Source organism: Pezoporus flaviventris, unplaced genomic scaffold (assembly GCF_033815535.1).
Source record: "Pezoporus flaviventris isolate CSIRO_AGI_PZ_B2104156 unplaced genomic scaffold, CSIRO_AGI_Pfla_v1 ptg000934l, whole genome shotgun sequence".
Classification (NCBI taxonomy): domain Eukaryota; kingdom Metazoa; phylum Chordata; class Aves; order Psittaciformes; family Psittacidae; genus Pezoporus; species Pezoporus flaviventris.
The window spans coordinates 12,864-31,229 of record NW_026893479.1 but is presented as its reverse complement, the minus strand read 5'-3'; the positions used below and the strand labels follow the sequence as shown (position 1 = coordinate 31,229).

General features: G+C 55.0%; 1 protein-coding gene across 1 annotated transcript; it reads left to right on the top strand.

Annotated features, from left to right (window-relative positions):
• Positions 1-629: 629 nt before the first annotated feature.
• Positions 630-13,307, top strand: LOC133264660 (solute carrier family 22 member 6-A-like). Its single transcript, XM_061444493.1, has 11 exons — positions 630-667; positions 4,411-4,804; positions 5,663-5,766; positions 5,889-6,043; positions 6,960-7,128; positions 8,296-8,419; positions 8,510-8,625; positions 10,303-10,517; positions 11,156-11,264; positions 11,350-11,553; positions 12,953-13,307. The coding sequence occupies exons 2-11, from the start codon at positions 4,427-4,429 to the stop codon at positions 13,032-13,034; spliced, it is 1,656 nt and encodes a 551-aa protein (XP_061300477.1). The 5' UTR covers positions 630-667; positions 4,411-4,426; the 3' UTR covers positions 13,035-13,307.
• Positions 13,308-18,366: the final 5,059 nt, after the last annotated feature.

Sequence of the window (18,366 nt, the reverse complement as noted above, 5' to 3'; positions counted from 1 at the left end):
TGAGTGCTCTATGGATCGCTATAGATCTCTATGGGTGCTCTATGGGGCTCTATAGGGCTCTGTGAGTGCTCTATGGATCGCTATAGATCTCTATGGGTGCCCTATGGGGCTCTATAGGGCTCTGTGAGTGCTCTATGGATCGCTATAGATCTCTATGGGTGCTCTATGGGGCTCTATAGGGCTCTGTGAGTGCTCTGTGGGTCACTATAGATCTCTATGGGTGCCCTATAGGGCTCTGTGAGTGCTCTATGGATCACTATAGATCTCTATGGGTGCCCTATGGGGCTCTGTGAGTGCTCTATGGATCACTATAGATCTCTATGGGTGCCCTATGGGGCTCTATAGGGCTCTGTGAGTGCTCTATGGATCACTATAGATCTCTATGGGTGCCCTATGGGGCTCTATAGGGCTCTGTGAGTGCTCTATGGATCGCTATAGATCTCTATGGGTGCTCTATGGGGCTCCATAGGGCTCTGTGGGGCTCTATGGGGCCGGCGGGCGGGGGGACCCTGCACCGCGCTCCCGCCGCGCTGGAATCCGCCCCTCCCCCCCCTTCCCCCCCCCCTCCCCCCCCCCCATCCCGGGACTTTTGCCCGAATCCCTCGCTTTTGGCCTCAGCTGCGACGGGAACGGGACGGGAACGGGAACGGGAACGGGAACGGGACAGGTACGGGGTGAGGGAGGGGGATTGGGATCGCGATAGGGATCGGGATAGGGATTGGGATAGGGATAGGGACAGGTACGGGGATAGGGACAGGGACAGGGGTTGGGATAGGGATAGGGATCGGGATAGGGATAGGGATAGGGATAGGGATTGGGATAGGGATAGGGATCGGGATAGGGATAGGGATCAGGATAGGGATCGGGATAGGGATCGGGATAGGGATTGGGATAGGGACAGGTACGGGGATAGGGACACGGATCGGGGCTGGGGCAGGGACAGGGATTGGGATAGGGATAGGGATAGGGATAGGGATGGGAACAGGGACAGGTACTGGGATAGGGACAGGGATCAGGATCGGGACAGGGATAGGGAGAGGGATTGGGATAGGGACAGGGATTGGGATAGGGATGGGAACAGGGACAGGTATCGGGATAGGGACAGGAATCGGGTTTGGGATAGGGAAAGGGGCAGGTACTGGGATAGGGACAGGGATAGGGATGGGGAGAGGGAATGGGATAGGGATGGGTACAGAATGGGATAGGAAAAGGGACAGGGATAGGGTGAGGGATTGGGATAGGGACAGGGATTGGGATAGGGATTGGGATCGGGATCGGGATTGGGATAGAGACAGGGATAGGGATTGGGACAGGGATGGGAGCAGGGACAGGTATCAGGATAGGGACAGGGATCGGGTTTGGGATAGGGAAAGGAGCAGGTACTGGGATAGGGACAGGGATAGGGATTGGGATAGGGATGAGGACAGGGAATGGGATAGGGATGGGGAGAGGGATTGGGATCGGTATAGAGAGGGAATGGGATGGGGATGGGGACAGAATGGGATAGGAAAAGGGACAGGGATCGGGATAGGGTTAGGGAAAGGGATTGGGATAGGGACAGTGATCAGGATGGGGATAGGGATTGGAATAGGGATTGGGATCGGGATCGGGATGGGGATTGGGATAGGGCCAGGGACACGGATAGGGATAGGGATGGGAACAGGGACAGGTATAGGGATAGGGCCAGGGATCGGGTTTAGGATAGGGAAAGGGGCAGGTACTGGGATAGGGACAGGGATAGGGATGGGGAGAGGGAATGGGATAGGGATGGGGACAGAATGGGATAGGAAAAGGGACAGGGATCGGGATAGGGACAGGGATAGGGAGAGGGATTGGGATGGGGATTGGGATAGGGACAGGGATCGGGATTGGTATAGGGACAGGGGCAGGTACTCGTATAGGGACAGGGATAGGGATGGGGACAGGGATTCGGATAGGGAAAGGGACAGGGTTTGGGATAGGGAAAGGGACAGGGTTTGGGATAGGGAAAGGGACAGGGTTTGGGATAGGGAAAGGGACAGGGTTTGGGATAGGGAAAGGGACAGGGTTTGGGATAGGGAATGGGACAGGGTTTGGGATAGGGAAAGGGACAGGGTTTGGGATAGGGAATGGGATGGGGATGGGGAGAGGGATTGGGATGGGGATGGGGGCCAGGTTGGGGACATTGGGGAGGGGACAGTGGGGTAAGGGGATGGATCTGGGGTAGGGGAAGTGGTTGTGGGGGGGCACGGGCACAGGTTGGGGACTTGGGGGGGGGACATGGGGGGGTTGGGGACTGGGGGGGTTGGGGACAGGGGAATGGGGTGAGGGCATCGGGGGGGGGGGATATGGGGGGGAGGGGACCGGGGGGGGAGGGGGGGGGGACATGGGAGCTGCATCTGACCGGATGTCCCCGACCCAGGGAGCCGCGGGGGGGGGGAGGGCGCGTGACGCAAGAGGGTCCCTATAGGGGATGTCCCCATGCCCTGGTGGCCCCATGGGTGCCCCTTAGGGTTGATGTCCCCATGGGTGTCCCTGTAGCTATGGGTGCCATTGCCCCCATGTGTGCTGCTGTTCCTACGGGTGCTGCTGTCCCTATGGGTGCTGCTGTCCCTGTGGGTGCCGGTGTCCCTATGGGTGCCCCTTAGGGTTGACGTCCCCATGGGTGCCACTGTCCCTATGGGTGCTGCTGTCCCCATGGGTGCCCCTTAGGGTTGATGTCCCCATGGGTGCCATTGTCCCCATGAGTGCTGGTTCTCCTATGAGTGCTGCTGTCCCTATGGGTGCCATTGTCCTATGGGTGCCACTGTCCTCATGAGTTCTCATTCCCCTCTGGGTGCTTCTGTCCCTATGGGTGCCATTACCCCATGGGTGCCACTGTCCCCATGAGTGCTGGTGCCCCTCTGGGTGCTGCTGTCCCTCTGGGTGCCATTGTCCCATGGGAGCCACTGTCCCCATGGGTGCTGGTTCCCCTCTGGGTGCTGCTGTCCCTATGGGTGGGGTGCCATTGTCCCCATGAGTGCTGGTTCCCCTATGGGTGCTGCTGTCCCTATGGGTGGGGTGCCATTGTCCCCATGGGTGCAGGTTCCCCTATGGGTGCTGCTGTCCCCATGGGTGCCCCTTAGGGTTGATGTCCCCATGGGTGCCATTACCCTATGGGTGCCACTGTCCCCATGAGTGATGGTTCCCCTCTGGGTGCTTCTGTCCCTCTGGGTGCCATTATCTCATGGGTGCCACTGTCCCCATGAGTGCTGGTTCCCCTCTGGGTGCTGCTGTCCCTATGGGTGCCATTACCCCATGGGTGCCACTGTCCCCATGAGTGATGGTTCCCCTCTGGGTGCTTCTGTCCCTATGGGTGCCATTGTCCCATGGGAGCCACTGTCCCCATGGGTGCAGGTTCCCCTCTGGGTGCTGCTGTCCCTATGGGTGCCATTACCCCATGGGTGCCACTGTCCCCATGGGTGCTGGTTCCCCTCTGGGTGCTGCTGTCCCTATGGGTGCCATTACCCCATGGGTGCCATTGTCCCCATGAGTGCTGGTGCTCCTATGGGTGCTGCTGTCCCCATGGGTGCCCCTAGGGTTGATGTCCCCATGGGTGCCACTGTCCCCATGAGCGCTGGTTCCCCTCTGGGTGCTTCTGTCCCCATGGGTGCCCCTAGGGTTGATGTCCCCATGGGTGCCACTGTCCCCATGAGTGCTCGTTCCCCTCTGGGTGCTTCTGTCCCTATGGGTGCCATTACCCCATGGGTGCCACTGTCCCCATGGGTGCTGGTTCCCCTCTGGGTGCTGATGTCCCTATGGGTGCCATTACCCCATGTGTGCCATTGTCCCTATGAGTGCTGGTGCTCCTATGGGTGCTGCTGTCCCCATGGGTGCCCCTAGGGTTGATGTCCCCATGGGTGCCACTGTCCCCATGAGCGCTGGTTCCCCTCTGGGTGCTTCTGTCCCCATGGGTGCCCCTAGGGTTGATGTCCACATGGGTGCCACTGTCCCCATGAGCGCTGGTTCCCCTCTGGATGCTTCTGTCCCTATGGGTGCCCCTAGGGTTGATGTCCCCATGGGTGCCACTGTCCCCATGAGCGCTGGTTCCCCTCTGGATGCTTCTGTCCCTATGGGTGCCCCTAGGGTTGATGTCCCCATGGGTGCCACTGTCCCCATGAGCGCTGGTTCCCCTCTGGATGCTTCTGTCCCTATGGGTGCCCCTAGGGTTGATGTCCCCATGGGTGCCACTGTCCCCATGAGCGCTGGTTCCCCTCTGGGTGCTTCTGTCCCCATGGGTGCCCCTAGGGTTGATGTCCCCATGGGTGCCGCTGTCCCCATGAGTGCTCGTTCCCCTCTGGGTGCTTCTGTCCCTATGGGTGCCATTACCCCATGGGTTCCGCTGTGCCCCCCCCTCCTCTCACACTCCCCCCCCTCCCTCCCCGGTACCAGTCCCGGTGCCCCGGCGATGCCGTTCGGGGCGGTGCTGGCGCAGGTCGGGGGCCTGGGCCGGTTCCAGGTGCTGCAGACGACGCTGTTGGTGGTGCCCATCCTGCTCATGGCCAGCCACAACCTCCTGCAGAACTTCACCGCCGCCGTCCCCCCCCACCGCTGCCGCCTCGCCGGCCCCTTCAACACCACCCCATGGGCGCCGGGTGCCACCTGGGACCTGCCCAATGGCACCCGATGGGGGGGGAACGGCACCTTCGAGGCCACCCTTGGCTCCTGCCTGCGCTACGTGGCCTCGAGCTCCGGTAACGGCAGCGCCGGGCCCCGGCGCACCGAGCCCTGCGGCGATGGGTGGGAGTACGACCGCAGCACCTACGTGGCCACCATCGTCACCGAGGTGGGGACGTGGGCATGGGGGGGGGGGGGTTGGCTACGGTGGCTGGGGGGAAAGGGGCCCAGCGGGGTGGGATAGGGGTGGGATGGGGTGGGGATGGAGGGGGTGGGGAGGATGGGGGTGGGGGGTGAGGGGGGTGGGGGATGGATGGATGATGGATGATGGATGATTGATTGGTGGATGGATGGATGGATGGATGGATGGATGGATGGATGGATGGATGGATGATGATGGATGATGGATGGTGGATGATGATGGATGATGGATGATTGATGGATGGATGGTGGATGATGATGGATGATGGATGATGGATGGATGGTGTATGATGATGGATGATGGATGGTGGATGGTGGATGATGCATGGATGGATGGGTGATGGATGGATGGATGATGGAGGATGGATGGATGGATGGATGATGGATGATGGATGGATGATGGATGGATGATGAAGGGATAATGGGTGGATGATGGATAGATGATGGATGGATGATGGGTGGATGATGGATTCATGGATGATGGATGGATGGATGGATGATGGATGATGGATGGATGAATGGATGGATGATGGATGGATGATGGATGGATGGATGGATGGATGGATGGATGGATGGATGGATGAATGATGGATGATGGATGGATGAATGGATGGATGATGGATTCATGGATGATGGATGGATGGATGGATGATGGATGATGGATGGATGAATGATGGATGAGGGATGGATGATGGATGGATGGATGATGGTTGGATGATGGATGGACAATGCATGGATTAATGATGGATGATGGATGGATGATGGATGGTGCATGATGGATGGAGAAGAGAACAGAGCAGGACCTTACCTCATCCCATCCCTGCAGTGGGACCTGGTCTGCAGCTACCGGCAGCTCCGGCAGATGGCCCAATCCATCTACATGGCCGGGGTCCTGGTGGGTGCCCTCGTCCTGGGGGGCCTCTCGGACAGGTAAAGGTGAAGAGAACCCCCCTGGAGCCTCCATTTCTCCCTTGGCCATTGGCCCCCCCAGCACCCAGTGCCTCCCAGTGCCTCCCAGTGCCTCCCAGTGCCTCCCAGTGCTGCTATTGCAGGTTCGGGCGCAAGGCCATGCTGATGTGGTCCTACCTGCAGCTGGGGGTGATGGGGACCTGCACTGCCTTTGCCCCCAACTACGCGACCTACTGCGTCCTGCGCTTCGCTGGTGGCATGGCCCTGTCTGGCTTTGGGCTCAGCATCGCCTGCCTGGGTGAGGGACAGGGGACACAGGGGGACATCATCATGGCCATGGGTTGGGATGTCCCAATGGCCATGGAAGAGACAACCCAATTGCTGTGGAGCGGACAACCCAATGGTCATGGGTGGGGATGTTCCAATGGCCATGGATGGAGATGACCCAACAGCCATGGATCGGATCAGCCCAATGACCATGGGTTGGGATGTCCCAATGGCCATGGAAGAGACAACCCAATGGCTGTGGAGAGGACAACCCAATGGTCATGGGTGGGGATGTTCCAATGGCCATGGATGGAGACACCCCAATGGTCATGGGTGGGGATGTTCCAATGGTCATGGATGGGGGCAACCCAATGGCTATTGAGTGGACAACATAATGGCCATGAACGGGGGTGAGGCCAACAGCCATGGGTTGGGGTGTCCCAATGGCCATGGAAGAGACAACCCAATGGCTGTGGAGGGGACAACTCAATGGCCATGGGTGGAGATGACAAAATGACATAGATGGGGACATCCCATTGGATATTGAAAGGACAATCCAATAGCCATGGATGGGGATGACCCAATGGCCATGGATGGGGATGACCCAATGGCCATGGATGATGATGACCCAATGGCCATGGATAATGATGACCCAATGGCCATGGGTGGGGATGACCCAATGGCCATGGGTGGGGATGACCCAATGGCCATGGGTGGGGATGACCCAATGGCCATGGGTGGGGATGGCCCAATGGCCATGGGTGGGGATGACCCAATGGCCATGGGTGGGGATGACCCAATGGCTGTGGAGGGCACAACCCATTGGCCACGGGCTGGGTTGTCCCAATGGCCATGCCTGGACTGCCCCATGGGTGTTGTCACCCCCATGGCCATGGCTGGGCCCATTGGCCGTGCCCAGGCCTCTCTGTGTCATGGTGTCCCCGCAGTGGTGGAGTGGATCCCCACGTCCCACCGCGCCATCACCGTGGCCATCACCGGCTTCGCCTACACCCTGGGGCAGATCCTGCTGGCAGGGGTGGCCTTTGCCGTGCCCCACTGGCGCAGCCTCCAGCTCACCGTGTCCCTGCCCTTCTTCGGTTTCCTCCTCTACTCCTGGTAGGACACTGGTGGTCACAGGGATGAGGTGGGGTGAGGTGGGATGAGGTGGGATCTGGTGAGACGTGGTGGGATGCAGTGGGATGAGGTGGGATGAAGTGGGATGTGGTGGGATGGGGTGATGCTGTGGGATGAGGTGGGATGTGGTGGGATGCTGTGGGATGAGGTGGGATGGGGTGGAATGTGATGGGATGAGGTGGGATGTGGTGGGATCTGGTGATGCTGTGGGATGCGGTGGGATGGGGTGGAATGTGATGGGATGAGGTGGGATGGGGTGGGATGGGGTGGGATGCAGTGGGATGGGGTGGGATGGGGTGGAATGTGATGGGATGCAGTGGGACGTGGTGATGCTGTGGGATGAGGTGGGATGCAGTGGGATGCAGCGGGATGGGGTGGAATGTGATGGGATGCAGTGGGACGTGGTGATGCTGTGGGATGGGGTGGAATGTGGTGGAATGTGGTGGGATGTGGTGGGATGAGGTGGGATGTGGTGGGATGAGGTGGGATGTGATGGGATGAGGTGGGATGTGGTGGGATGTGATGGGATGAGGTGGGATGTGGTGGAATGTGGTGGGATGTGATGGGATGAGGTGGGATGCAGTGGGATGAGGTGGGATGCAGTGGGATGAGGTGGGATGTGGGAATGTGGTGGGATGCAGTGGGATGTGGTGGGATGAGGTGCGATACAGTGGGATGAGGTGGAATGTGGTGGGATGTGATGGGATGTGATGGGATGAGGTGGGATGGGGTGGGATCCGGTGGGATGTGATGGGATGTGATGGGATGAGGTGGGACATGGTGGAATGGGATGGGATTAGGTGGGATGTAGGAGGTGGTGGGATGAGGTGGGATGGCATGGGATGAGGTGGGATGCAGTGGGATGAGGTGGGATGTGGTGGGAGGCCATGGGATGGGTGAGGTGTGGTGGTATGAGGCAGGATGCAATTGGATGAGGTGGGATGTGGTGGGATACAGTGGAATGTGGTGGGATGCACTGGGATGCGCTGGGCTGCAGTAGGGTGCGGTGGGCTGCAGTGGGCTGCAGTAGGGATGCAGTGCGATGCAGTAGGGACGCAGTGGGATGCGCTGGGATGCAGTAGGGATGCAGTGGGATGCAGTAGGGACGCAGTGACGGCTCCAGGGCCCCATCATCCCCTCCCACTGCAGGTGGCTGGCGGAGTCCGCGCGCTGGTTGGTGCTCTCGGGCAAGGCCGAGGCGGCCGTGAAGGTCCTGCAGCGCGTGGCCGGGATCAACGGGAGGAAGGAGGAAGGGGAGAAGATCACGGTGGAGGTTTGGTGGCCCCATGGCGGGGGGGGTTGGGTCCCAGTTTCCCACCCCTGTCCCCACCAACGTGTCCCATTGCGCAACCCCCACCTCCAGATCCTGAGGTCCCACATGAAGGAGGAGCTGGCTGGGCTCAAGGCCTCCTACACCATCTCTGACCTGGTCCGGACGCCCGTCATCCGCCGCATCTTCTTCTGCCTCTCCATCGTGTGGTGGGGCTGGGGAAGGAGGAGGAGGGAGGGATGGGGTCGCGAGGGAAGATGGGTGATGGATGGTGGATGATGGATGGATGGATGGATGGATGATGGATAGATGATTGATGTATGATAAATTGGATGGATGGATGGATGGATGGATGGATGGATGGATGGATGGATGGATGATGGATGGATGATGGATGGATGGATGATGGATACATGATTGATGTATGATAGATTGGATGGATGGATGAATGGATGGATGGATGGATGGATGGATGTTGGATGGGTGATGGATGGATGGATGATGGATAGATGATTGATGTATGATAGATTGGATGGATGGATGAATGGATGGATGGATAGATGGATGGATGGATGATGGATGGATGATGGATGGATGGATGATGGATACATGATTGATGTATGATAGATTGGATGGATGGATGAATGGATGGATGGATGGATGGATGGATGTTGGATGGGTGATGGATGGATGGATGATGGATAGATGATTGATGTATGATAGATTGGATGGATGGATGAATGGATGGATGGATAGATGGATGGATGGATGATGGATGGATGATGGATGGATGGATGATGGATACATGATTGATGTATGATAGATTGGATGGATGGATGAATGGATGGATGGATGGATGGATGGATGTTGGATGGGTGATGGATGGATGGATGATGGATAGATGATTGATGTATGATAGATTGGATGGATGGATGGATGGATGGATGGATGGATGGATGGATGATGGGTGAATGATGGATGAAGGATGGATGGATGGATGGATGGATGGATGGATGGATGGATGGATGGATGAATGGATGGATGGTGGCTGGGTGATGGATGGATGGATGATGGATAGATGATTGATGTATGATAGATTGGATGGATGGATGGATGATGGATGGTTGGAAGGATGGATGGATGATAGATGGATGGATGATGGATGGATGATGGATGGATGATGGATGGTTGGAAGGATGGATGGATGATAGATGGATGATGGATGATGGATGGCAGATGATGGATGGATGATGGATGGATGATGGATAGATGATGGATGGTGTATGATAGATAGATTGGATGGATGGATGGTTGGAAGGATGGATGATGGATGGATGGATGGATGATGGATGAATGATGGATGGATGGGTGATGGATGGATGGATGGATGATGGATGAATGGATGGATGGATGGATGATGGATGAATGATGGATGGATGAATGGATGGATGGATGGATGATGGATGATGGATAGATGATTGATGAATGATGGATAGATGATGAATGGATGATGGATGGCAGAAGATGGATGGTTGGATGGATGGATGGATGATGGATAATGAATGATGGATGGATGATGGATAGATGATGGATGGATGATGATGGATAGATGATTCATGAATGATGGATAGATGATGGATAGTTGATGAATGGATGATGGATGGCAGAGGATGGATGGATGGATGGATGGATGGATGGATGGATGGATGGATGATGGATAAAGGATGATGGATAATGGATGATGGATGGATGAACAGTTGGACAATCAGTGAATCCAGCCATCCAATGGCACCACCACCTCAGCTCCCCCACCTCAGCTCCCACCCCACAGTAACACCCCAGGTTGGTGCTGCCAGCTCAAGGTCCATCCCACTGCCCCGCTCCAGGTTCTCCATCAGTTTCTCCTATTATGGGCTGGCCATGGACCTGCAGAACTTCGGGGTCAGCATTTACCTCATCCAGGTGATCTTCGGCGCCGTGGACTTCCCAGCCAAGGTGGTGGTGACCATCTCACTGAGCTATGTGGGCCGGCGCCTGTCCCTTGCCGTCGCGCTCTTCCTGGCAGGCTTGGCCATCATCGCCAACATCTTCGTGCCCACAGGTGAGTGCTGGGGCCAATGGGACCTTCTGCAGGGCCTGGTCCAGCCCCTGATGTCCCCACCTGTGGGTCACACAACTGTCGTATGCTCCTCACCCATCGCTCCCTTCTCCAGCCATTGGATTAAGCACCATCTCCATCCAGCCATCCACCCATCCATCATCCTTCCATCATTCGTTCGTCCATCATCCATCTTCCATCCATCCATCCATCCATCATTCATCCATCATCCATCATCCATCATCCATCATCCATCAATCCATCATCCATCATCCATCCATCCATCATCCATCATTCATCCATTCATCCATCATCCATCATCCACAATCAATTTTCCATCCATCATCCATCCATTCATCATCCATCCATCATCCATCATCCATCCATCATCCATACATTCATCATCCATCCATCCATCATCCATCATCCATCCATCCTCCATACATGCATCATCCATCCATCATCCATCCATCATCCATACATTCATCATCCATCCATCATCCATCATCCATCATCCATCCATCCTCCATATATTCATCATCCATCCATCATCCATCATCCATCCATCATCCATACATTCATCATCCATCCATCACCCATCCATCCTCCATCCACTATCCATCCATGTCCGTGTCCCACAGAGCTGCAGACGCTGCGCACGGCGCTGGCGGTGCTGGGCAAGGGCTGCCTCTCAGCCTCCTTCAACTGCGTGTTCCTCTACACCACCGAGCTCTACCCCACCCCTATCAGGTACCAGCACCCATGGGTGACACCGGGCGTCCCTGTCCCATCTCCTATGGGTGACCCTGGTGTCCTTGTCCCATGGTGGCTGCAGGCAGACGGGGCTGGGCTTTGGCAGCACCATGGCGCGCGTCGGTGGCATAGTGGCACCGCTGGTGAAGATGCTGGATGAGTCCTACCCCCTCCTGCCCCCTGCGGTCTATGGGGTGTTCCCAGTGGTGGCAGCCGCGGTGGCCGCGTTCCTTCCGGAGACACTCAACATGCCCCTTCCAGACACCATCCAGGAGGTGGAGAGCAGGTGAGGGGGGATGAGGGGTGGATGGATGGTGGATAGGTGATGGATGGATGATGGATGGAAGAATAGGTGATGGATGGATGGATGATGGATGATGATGAATGATGGATAGATGATGGATAGATGGATGATGGATGGATGATGGATGATGCATGGATGATGATGGATGATGCATGGATGGATAGGTGATTGATGGATGGATGGATGGATGATGGATAGATGGATGATGATGAATGATGGATAGATGATGGATGATGGATGATGATGAATGATTGATAGATGATGGATAGATGGATGATGGATGGATGATAATGGATGATGGATGATGCATGAATGGATAGGTGATGGATGGATGATGGATGATGTATAGATGGATAGGTGATGGATGGATGGTGGATGGATGGTGGATGGATGATGGATGAATGATGGATGGATGGATGATGACAGATGATGAATGATGGATAGATGATGGGTAGATGGATGATGGATGGATGATGATGGATGATGAATGATGGTTGATGGATGGATGATGATGGATGAATGATGGATTGATGGATTGAGTGATGGATTGATGGTTGATGGATGATGGATGGATGGTGATGGATGATGAATGTATGGATGACGGATGATGGATGATGGATGGATGATGAGTGGATGGATGATGGATGGATGATGGATGATGAATGGATGGATGATGGATGAATGATGGATGATGGGTTGATGAATGAATGGATGATGGATGGATGATGAATGGATGGATGACAGATGGATAGATGGATGATGGACTGATGATGGATGGTGGGTTGATGAATGTATGGATGATGGATGGAAGGATGGATGGATAGATGGATGATGGATGGATGGATGATGGATGGAAGGATGGATGGATAAATGGATGATGGATTGATGATGAATGTAGGGATAATGGATGGATGATGGATGGAAGGATGGATGGATAGATGGATGATGGATGGATGATGGATGGAAGGATGGATGGATGGATAGATGGATGATGGATGGATGATGGATGGAAGGATGGATGGATAGATGGATGATGGATGGATGATGGATGGAAGGATGGATGGATAGATGGATGATGGATGGATAGATGGATGATGGATGGATGATGGATGGAAGGATGGATGGATAAATGAATGATGGATTGATGATGAATGTAGGGATGATGGATGGATGATGGATGGCAGGATGGATGGATAGACGGATGATGGATTGCTGATGAATGTATGGATGATTGATGGATGCACGGATGACGGATGGACACACATCTGTGTTGATGCTCACTGGACGGCTGAATTGGCAGAAGCCCCAGTGCCAGGAGCTCCTGATGGGCAGGCACTGGGCTTGGCCCCTGTCATGTCCATGGAGCCTCCTCCTCCCCCAGGGCCAAGCGGAAGCCCAAGGAAGACCCCAAGGAAAAGATCCCACTGGAGCCGCAGGAGAAGACACCGCAGAAGGAGCCCTGAGGGCCCATGGTGGGTGGTGGGACACAGCGCCCTGCACCCCCCAATGGGCCCCCCCATCCTCACCTGGGGACGGGGACGAAGGAGTCCTGGGAGTAATAAAGCAGCTCTGGTGGGGACAATGGCTCGGGGTGTTTCTGAGGTCACCTCCACTTGGATGACACCTGGTGACCCTCTTTGAGGTCACCTCCAATGGGACAGTGCCCAAGAGCTTTGTCCCTGAGGTCACCTCCAAGAAGATGGTGCCCCAGAACCCTCTTGTTGGGGGTCACCTTCCACAGCACCTCGTCGTCTTCTCCCTGAAGTCACCTCCGACTGGCCAATGATGAAGAACCGTGTCCCTGAGGCCACCTCCAACAGGACAATGCCCAAGAACCACGTCCCTCCTGCTCACCACCACCACATTGGAGATCACCTCCATCAATTCAACACCCAAGAGCCCCAAACCCCCCCAACTCTTGTCCCATTCGAGGGTCCCCAACCCCTTGAGAAGTTCTCAGACCTCTCGAGTGCCACCACCCCCCTCCAGCCACCCCCATGGTGCCCCTTCCCCTATTGCCCCCCACTGGCCCTTGCTCCCATCTCCAATGTGTCCCTTGGCCCCACCAAAGCCTTGCTTGGGTTGAGCCCATCAAAGATTAAGCCAGTGCCCACGCGCTGACCCATGCCGGGGCCACCTCCTGCCCACAGCCCTGGCTGAACATTAACCCAATGGAGGTCACCCCATGGCCAACACAAGCAGCTCCCCCCCCCCCCCATCTCCTTCAAGGCACCCACTTGAAGGTTGGGTCCTCTCCAAAAGCTGCTTCTCCCCCTCCACAACGCGACCCTGCAGAAGAACAAACCCAACGAAGGTTTGTCCCAATCCTGCCCCATTTTGGGTGGTTCTTTGGGGTCCTCATGAGTGGTGGGATGTTCTGCCGATGGATTAGGTTCTAGATACCCTTTTGGTGGTGCTTGGTGGCCCCAGTGTCCCCCTCGACCACCTTTGTCCTCTCCCTGCCTGCACTTTGTCCTCTGGAGTCTTCTGGAAGCCATCCCAAAACCCCACTCCAGATGTCAACCATTGACCCACCCATTGACCCACCCGTTGACCCAACCATTAACCCACCCATTGACCCAACCATTAACCTACCCATTGACCCACCCATTGACCCACCCGTTAACCCACCCATTGACGCACCCATTAACCCACCCATTGACCCACCCATTGACCCACCCACTGACCCACCCGTTAACCCACCCATTAACCCACCCGTTGACCCACCCATTAACTCACCCGTTAACCCACCCATTGACCCACCCATTAACCCACCATTGACCCACCCATTGACCCACCCATTAACCCACCCGTTGACCCATCCGTTGACCCACCCATTGACCCACCCGTTAACCCACCCATTGTCCCACCCATTGACCCGCCCCTTAACCCACCCATTGACCCACGCATTGACACACCCATTGACCTACCCATTGACACACCCATTGACCCAACCATTGACCCACCCATTGACACACCCATAGACCCACCCATTAACCCAACCATTGATCCACCCATTAACCCATCCATTCACCCACCCACTGACTCACCCATTAACCCAACCGTTAACCCACCCATTGACCCGAGCATTGACCCAGCCATAGACCCAATCATTAACGCAACCATAGACCCAACCATTAACCCAATCATCAACCCACCCATTGACCCAACCATTAACCCAACCATTGACCTACCCATTAACCCAACCATAGACCCAGCCATTAACCCAATCATCAACCCACCCATTGACCCACCCATTAACCCACCCATTGACCAAACCATAGACCCAATAATTGACCCAACCATTGACTCAAACATTAACTCCAACCCAGAGGTGGCTGGGCTACGTGCCGCTGGGGTGAGAAGCCTGAGGGGATGGTGAGGAGCAGTTTTGGGGTGGGATCCATCCCCTCCATGGTTCTCCTGGTGGCATTGTGGCCTCTGGATCATGTGGGGACCTCGTGATGGGTGGATGGACGGACGGATGGATGGATGGATGGATGGATGATGGAGGATGGATGGGTGGATGGGTGATGGATGATGGATGCAAAATAGACGGATGGATGATGTATGGATGAATGGATGGATGGATGATGGATGGATGATGGATGGATGGGTGATGGATGATGGATGGATAATGGATGGATGATGGATGGATGGGTGATGGATGATGGATGGATAATAGATGGATGGATGATGGATGGATGGGTGATGGATGATGGATGGATAATGGATGGATGATGGATGGATAATGGATGGATAAATGGATGGATGATGGATGGATGAATGGATAGATGGATGATGGATGGATGATGGATGGATAAATGGATGGATGATGGATGGATGGGTGGATGGATGGATGATGGATGATGGATGGATGGATGATGGATGGATGATGGGTCGATGGATGGATGATGGATCGATGGATCGATGAATGGATGGAAGGATGGATGGATGGATGGATGGATGGATAGATGGATGGATGATGGATGGATGATGGATCGATGGATGGATGATGGATCGATGGATCGATGAATGGATGGAAGGATGGATGGATGGATGGATGGATGGATGGATGGATGGATGATGCTCAGGAATCCAGGCACTGGGATGCCCAGATGTCCCAAGAACCCAGGAATCCAGGTGCCCAGCGATCCCAGGAATCCAGATGGTGTCCAGACATCCCAAAGACCCAGGAATCCAGATGTCTAAGGACCAAAGGATCCCAAGGACCTAAGCATCTGGACCCCCAGACATCCTGATACCCTGATGTCCTGGTGCCAGGCATTTGGGTATCCCAAGGACCCAGGTTTCCAGAAATCCATGTGACCAGGATCCAGGCATCCCAAGCACCACCCATCCCAGCTCCTCTCCTGGCTCGTTTCCCTGCTCACTGACCCATACCGTTACGTTCCACTGCTTCCCACTGCCTCCGGTCCAAGGGGCTCCCAGGATCTGGTTCAGGAATGTGGCCCTATCAATCACCCCCCACCCTGGATGGTGACAGCAACCAGAGGGGCCGGGGGGGGGGGGGGTCCCATCCATCTGGGATCAGAGGGAGAGGATGGTGATGCCCCAGGGAGCCGCTGGACATGCCTGGATGATGGTTTCCAGTGACCCATAGCGGGGTCTGATCCTGACGGAGTCAAACGTTAACCGGGAATGGAGGTGGATTTAAATAGGAGCAGGGAGAAGGGCAGGGGCAGGGACGGGCTATGGGGCAGTAGGGGCCAGCAGACGGCTCTGGGAAGTGGGATCAGGTGCTGGGAGAAGGTCGGGGATAGTGGGAGCAACGGAAAGGTGAGTGGTGGCTGGGAGAGAGGCCAATGGGGATCAATAGATCAAGCAGTGGAGGGAAAGGCTGATCAATGGGAGGTTAAACCTCAGCTGATCAATCAATGGGAGGTTAAACCTCAGCTGATCAATCAATGGAAGGATTAAACCTCAGCTGATCGATCAATGGCAGGATTAAACCTCAGCTGATCAATCAATGGAAGGATTAAACCTCAGCTGATCGATCAATGGCAGGATTAAACTTCAGCTGATCGATCAATGGAAGGATTAAACCTCATCTGATCGATCAATAGCAGGATTAAACCTCAACTGATCAATCAATAAAGACACTAAAGAGATTGTTCAATCAAGAGACGAAGGGTGATACATGGATCAATAGAGACCAATAGGGCTGGCAATAGATAGAGGAAGGTCATTGATCAATAGATTCTCTTGATCAATACAGAGAGGATGAGAGATGGATCAGCAGATTAAAGGTCAATCAATCAATTGATTAAAGGCCAATAGCCTGCTCAATGAGAGATACATGCTGATCCATTGATCAATAGGCAGATGATAAAGCAATAAATGGATCAATGGATGATTGATCAACGGAAAGGTTATTGATCAGTTTGTCAGTTATAGATACCTGGATGGATCAATAGAGATGCCAGAGACTGATCAGGAGATTGATCAATGATCAATCAATGATTGATGGGGAAAAATAGAAGAGTCACTTAGAGGTGATGGAGCAGTTGAGGAGTCAATGAGGGGGGTGTGAAACATTGATCCATTGATCCATTCACTGATCCGTTGATTGATCCATTGATCCATTGATTGATCCATTGATTGACCGGGGGGGAAGGATGGAGGAGTAAAGGGAAGGACATGGGGACACAGGGACAGGGATGGAGCCAGACACTGGGAGAGGGCAGAGATGGGAGCCCAGTGCCAGGGGGGGGTGTGATTGATGGAGAGGGGTGGGAGATGGGATGGGGAGGGGATGGATCGATTGATGATTGATGATAGATGATTGATGATTAATGATTGGTTGGTGATTGGTGATTGATTGATGATCGATTGATGATGAATGATTGGTTGGTGATTGGTTGATGATTGGTTGCTAATGGGAGGAGCAGCAAGGGCCTGAACTGATAGCAAGCAATAGCCAGGGATGGATTGGTCAACAGAAGCTGGGATTGACCAATTGGATTCATTGATAGACCGATAGATGGACAGACACCCCAACAGATCAATAGTGACCGATAGAGTGAGGAATCGATCGATTGATTGACAGATCCACCCCTTGGGCCCTCTTCATCCACCCCTTGGTCCTTCCTCAGATCCATCCCTCACTTCTTCCTCCAACACCACCTCAGCCATTCCTTGCCAACCCCTCGGCCATTCCTTGACCACCCTTTGGCCATCCCTCAGCCATCCTTTCACCATCCCTTGACCATTCCAAGCCCACCCTTTGACCATCAGTTGACCATCCCAAACCCATCCCTTGACCACCCCAAACCCATCCCTTGACCATCCCAAACCCATTCCTTGACCACCCCAAACCCATCCCTTGACCACCCCAAACCCATCCCTTGACCATCCCAAACAAATTCCTTGACCATCCCAAACCCATTCCTTGACCATACCAAACCCATCCCTTGACCATCCCAAACCCATCCCTTGACCATCCCAAACCCATTCCTTGACCCACCCCAAGCCCATCCCTTGACCATCCCAAACCCATCCCTTGACCATCCCAAACCCATCCCTTGACCACCCCAAACCCATCCCTTGACCATCCCAAACCCATTCCTTGACCATCCCAAACCCATCCCTTGACCACCCCAAACCCATCCCTTGACCATCCCAAACCCATCCCTTGACCATCCCAAACCCATCCCTTGACCATCCCAAACCCATTCCTTGACCATCCCAAACCCATCCCTTGAACCCCCTCCACCTCTCCCCCCCTACCTCCACCTGACCCGGCCTCCCCCCGTTATCCCAGCGCATCCCACC